At 50.8% G+C, this 5,026-nt stretch overlaps 1 protein-coding gene across 1 annotated transcript in view; it reads right to left on the bottom strand.

The window, feature by feature from the left end:
- The window catches only part of BOC (BOC cell adhesion associated, oncogene regulated), a gene marked incomplete at its 5' end in the record, with an annotated part of 12,745 nt that overhangs the window by 7,236 nt on the left and 483 nt on the right, over window positions 1-5,026 (bottom strand). Inside the window, 3 exons of the mRNA XM_010012648.1 lie at window positions 643-753; window positions 1,644-1,803; window positions 4,477-4,775. Coding sequence (XP_010010950.1) covers window positions 643-753; window positions 1,644-1,803; window positions 4,477-4,775 — 570 coding nt within the window. The remainder of the gene's footprint in view (window positions 1-642; window positions 754-1,643; window positions 1,804-4,476; window positions 4,776-5,026) is intronic.

Here is a 5,026-nt window from a genome sequence, read left to right as displayed (position 1 = left end):
CAAGAGATGAAAGGAGCTGTGGAGATGAAAGAAAAGGCAACACATGAATAAGTATGGGTAGTTGAAGGAGGGGACTTCACAAGAAAGGGTCAGGATTGAAGGACAGAATTTCACAGAAAGGATAATGGCTCTGGTGAGTAACAATAATGGCAGATGCAAGATGGGAGAAACGATGAAATGGATTAACGAGTAAGGAGCTGATGTTTCTCCAGTGCAGCAAAATACCTTGCACCACTAGAATGGGCACAACTGCCCCTTGTCAGGGCTTCCCTGAGAGAGGAGGATGCCAGGGCCTGCAGGGGGTTGGTTTCCTTCCTGCCTCACATTCCCCCAGCAGTCGCTGGTGCACGGCAGCTTGCTGGTCCTGTGCCCCACACATTCACAGGGCTTTCTGAACCCAGCACAAGACAGAGTTTCTGACAAATTCTTACATTACGGGTGGGGACAGGCAGTGGGATGAGCCTGCTCCTCTAAGACAGACTGCCTGTAATGCACTAGCAGGGGTGTCCGAGAAGGACCCCTCCTTGTCAAGTGCTGGAGACCCAGCGGAGACTGCACCCGCAGCATGGCCTGGCCACTACCACCCACAAGAGATCCAGCACCCCTCCTCTCCCTCCTTGCCCAGTTGAGGGAGGGCCTTACGGGACAGACGGCTGTTGTCAGACTGGTTACTGCTCTGAGTGCTTGTGCCTGGGTCATCCCTCTGGATTTGCTGCTCTTTGCTGGCAACAATCTCTGGTTTTGGGCGCCGGCCTGTGCAGAAGGGAGAGGTGGCATCAGTGACATGGAGACATGGATCAGAGTTAATTTTTGCTGTGATGAGCAAAGAAAATATTCCCAGCCACGATGCTGAGGTAACTACTCCTGGACTCTAATGGCCCTAGGGGTTCAAAGCATTCAACCTGCAGGCAGTAACTAAAGCTAAAGAGGCAGGTTTGTTAATCTGTTAATAGGTTCCCCTCATACTTAATTTTCTAAAACTTTTGATTGGTTTTCTTGAAATGCTGCTAGATTTCTGCCCGGGAAGGTAGTAATTAGCACAAGATGGGGGCCTGAAGGGATATGTGAGCAAACTCACTGCCATGGGGAAGGTTGCTACAAAGGGAATGCCTTTCCCCACACCTGCTGGAGACATGAAAAGCAGCCAGGGGAGAAGGGGACTTAGTGTAGACATTTGGAACATCCTTTTAGTGGCAAAGACAGCTCTGCACCAAGCAGACTGTGTGGGAAGGCCTGGAGTTCCCTTCAATACAAGACAATCTGTTAAGGACAGATTAGAGAAACACCTGGCAGGAACAACCCCCAAGGGCTGATCCTGTCTCCAGGCAGAGGATGAATTAAATGACCTCTTGACATCCCCACCAGACCTATTTTCTATGGTTCTGCAGGTGTCCAACTGAGACACCAAGGGAGAAGGGGACTTACTCCAACCCAGGCAGAGGGGAAACCTGATTTTTCCTCATCCTGTTTCAGTCCCACCCTCCACATTCCCCTCTGACAGTCACTCTATGGGCAGATGGGTTTCCAGAGCACAAACAGCCCCTTTGACCTAAGCCTGGTGCCTCGGGGCTGGGCTGGGACTCCTTGGAGGGGCCTTGCCCTGAACTCGGAGCAGACCGCCCAGGGAAAAGTTCGACCCTTACCAGTCCGGAAGGTCACCATGGCCGTCTGTCCCTCGCCAGCACAGTTGTGAGCAGCCATCTCCACCTCGTAGAGACTGCCAGGGTCCAGCCTGGTGAGGGTCAGGCGGTGCTGCGAGGCTGGGACGTCCCTCACTGCCCAGCTGTCCGAGGCGTTGGTGACCTGCTGAGAGACCAATGCGGGCGTTGCAAAGCTGGGGCAGGCTGGGCTTCTTGCCTGCACCAAGCTCAGGAGATTTCATGGCAGGTTGTGTATCAACCAGGGCTGCCTTCCCTGCAATCAAATGAGGGAGAAGAGAAGGTTCAGGGGGACCTTACTGCTCTCTACAACTACGTGAAGGGAGGATGAAGAGAGGAGGTGGCTGGTCTCTTCTCCCAAGTAACAAGTGATAAGACAAGAGGTAATGGCCTCAAGCTGCACCACGGGATGTTTAAACTACGTATTAGGAAAAATTTCTTGACTGAGAGGGTGATCAGGCATTGGAACAGGCTGCCCAGGGAAGGGGGCAGTCCCTGGAAGTGTTCACAAACTGTGTAGATGAAGTCCATAGTGACATGGTTTAGTGGTGGACTTGGCAGTCCTGGTTGGACTTAATGATCTTAAATTTCTTTTCCAACCTAGCTGATTCTACGATCTGAGCACAGGTTTCTGCAGGAAAACAGCCATGTATGGTTGTGGCCCCCAGAAAGGCTTGGAAGCACAGTTTGTTTTTTGGTGATGCCCAGTGCCCTGTGAGCAGGGGGAGGGAAGGTGGGACCTTCCTCCTCCTCCCCAGCTGCAAGGATAATATTTTTGCAGGCCAACAGGCAGGACACTGAAGTGACCCGGTGCCAAGAGGCGCATTAGCAATGCAGGCAACGCAACAGAACGGAAATGCCAAGACTCTGCCGTATCATTCATCTTCTCCAAGCATTTGACACTGACTGATTAATGCCTGCCTTGTTTTATTTTTATTCCTGAGCCTGCGGAGCTGTGAGGCCAGGGAGGGGAGCCCTGGACACTGCTAATGCCCAGAAGAGAGAAAGAGACATTCTTAACAAACAAAGGTAACGGCTGTGTGGCATCCGAGTGCCTGTGGGCTGCTGAGGCTTCAGGGGCAGTGTACGAGCAAGGGAAAAGATACATCCACAGGTATTTTCCAGAGGAGAAGCAGACCCTTGCCCAGTACAAATGTAAACCTCCTGTCAGTAGGTTTTACTTCCCTATAGCCATCTTTCACACAAAGGGCCTTTTCTTTTGTTGCTGAATTGATTCCTTCCCTCTCTACCCACATGCTTTTCCAGTTGGAGATGTCAAAACCAGATCATTATATAACTTGATCCTAAGGATCTCTGATAGAAAGAGGCTCTTTCTAAATATGTTTAAGGGGTTATTGGGACTAATTCCTTTCCACACAATCCTTAAGCATCCCAAGAAAGAGTCTCCAGCTGAGAATTTGGACTACACTGGAAACATATTATTGCAAACTGCAGTGACCCACGGTGACCTCCGCTGCCCTACAGCCCCTTCCAGGTGAAAACAAGCAAAATATGGACAAACTCCAGGCTGCCAGTGAAGATCGCATGCAGAAATGGCAGTTACATGATAAAGCGTCGGGGGACAAATCTCTTCTTGGCAGACAACCCATAGTCTGGTGAGGCATTTGGCATCTTTTGCTTTTTATTTAAGCTTGCCCTATTGTGTTCTTGTGTTGGCATGTTCTGCCTTTGTTTTAAGGGGTTCTTTAAAGAGGGTTAGCTGAAACCCTCAGCTTAGATTTTGTTTAGAAAAAAATCATGCATGTGTAGGAATTATAACAGTCTCCTATCATACCTATGCATTTTCACAAAAATCAAACAATTCCAGGAAAACAGACACATATATTCACATGTAATTGAAAACGGTGCCTTGCAGTGTCTGGGAATCAAAAACATGCCAGATCTGGAATGTACTCAAACCCCAGAGCAAAACCTGCCTCTACTGTAACTCCTTGCCTACCTAAAGGAAATACAAGCAACAAACAGATAAATCGAAGCTATTTTTTCCTAGCTTATCCCAGAAAACTGGGAAAAGAGATGGTCTATACCTCAAAAGCAGATTTTTTAGCTAAACAATGTTTTGCTATTCAGAGAAACTGCTGGGCTACAGCTCTTCCCACATTGTGGCCACGATGCTGCCCACAGAGGGCAGGAGCCCTTGGGCTCAAACAAGGCTTGACAGCGCACTGTGCGCTCATGCTTTGCCCCCAGCCAAGAGACATGCTCCACTCTGCACCGCCTTTCAGCTTCCAGAATAAAGGTGATGCTTGAGTAGATTCCCAAAGGATTTAGCATGGTTATGATGCCTTTTGCTGGCTCCTCAGTCACTGAGCATGGGTACTTCAGTGCTGCTAAGCGGGGCAGGTATGCGCAGCAGAGAGGCTGCTGCCCTGTGTCCTGCAGCCCGAGCCTTTCAAGGTAGAGTTGTCCCATGGCTTGTGACAAAAGCATCACAGAGCAAGTCACTGTTCAATCTGCCCTCAGGACTTCCTGATTGTATAAGCAAACAGCTGGGAATTGGAAGTGGAAGTTCTTCAAACTGGAAATACATGTGTTTGCATATGCCCCCTGCATACTTAGGCAGATGGGCACCACTATGGGCTCTTCTAGGACAGCTTGGCAAACCTCCTCTCACAGCCTGTACCTCCACAGGCTGAGGCTGCAGATGAGGCAGTGGCACTACCCAGTGTCACCAGTGAGCAGTGGGTGCCCCTGCCCCAATGCACCTGCTCCTGAAGTGTGAAAACCTGCAGTGAGGCCAGCAGCCCGGTGTGGAATGGTGCAGAGGAAAGACGGGCGCAGGGCAAAACAACGATACCTTGCGATGCTTCACCACATAATAGAGGATGGGTGCTCTGCTGTCAGGCCGGGGTCTCCACACCAGATCGTAGCTGTCTGTCTTGGATGTCCGTGGGGAGCTGAGGATGATGGGGGCCTCAGCTGGAGACACCATTTCCCTGTTGGCTGCACACTGTGGAGATGCTGGCAGTGGGGTTGTCCCAGTCTTTGGCAGTCCAGCTTTATCCAGCGGCAGCTTTAAGGCACTGTCCCTGGAAGGTGGTGTTGGAGGCTGCGCTGAGCCCAGCTGAGCATCTCGCCCAGGGTTGAGCATAGCTCCTGAAAGACAAGGTGTCGAGGCAGAGTAAATGCCCACCCCAGTCTGCAGTGAAGGCAGAGCTATGAGCCCCTTGAGCCTCTCGGAAGGCTGGTGCTATACACCCACTGCAGCACTGGTGCTGCCTGGTGAGCCACTCAAAAAGGTGTTGGCAACAATCTCTCTTTCTCCTGCTATAAATCTTCACTGGGACCTCTCCAAGAACAGGCCTTGGACACATGAGGCTTCCTCCCTCTCTGAAGCCCCTGGGTAA

Source organism: Nestor notabilis, unplaced genomic scaffold (genome assembly GCF_000696875.1).
Source record: "Nestor notabilis isolate BGI_N333 unplaced genomic scaffold, ASM69687v1 scaffold19904, whole genome shotgun sequence".
NCBI lineage: Eukaryota > Metazoa > Chordata > Aves > Psittaciformes > Psittacidae > Nestor > Nestor notabilis.
Note: the sequence above shows the minus strand (reverse complement) of the source record. Positions and strands in the feature narration are given on the sequence as shown.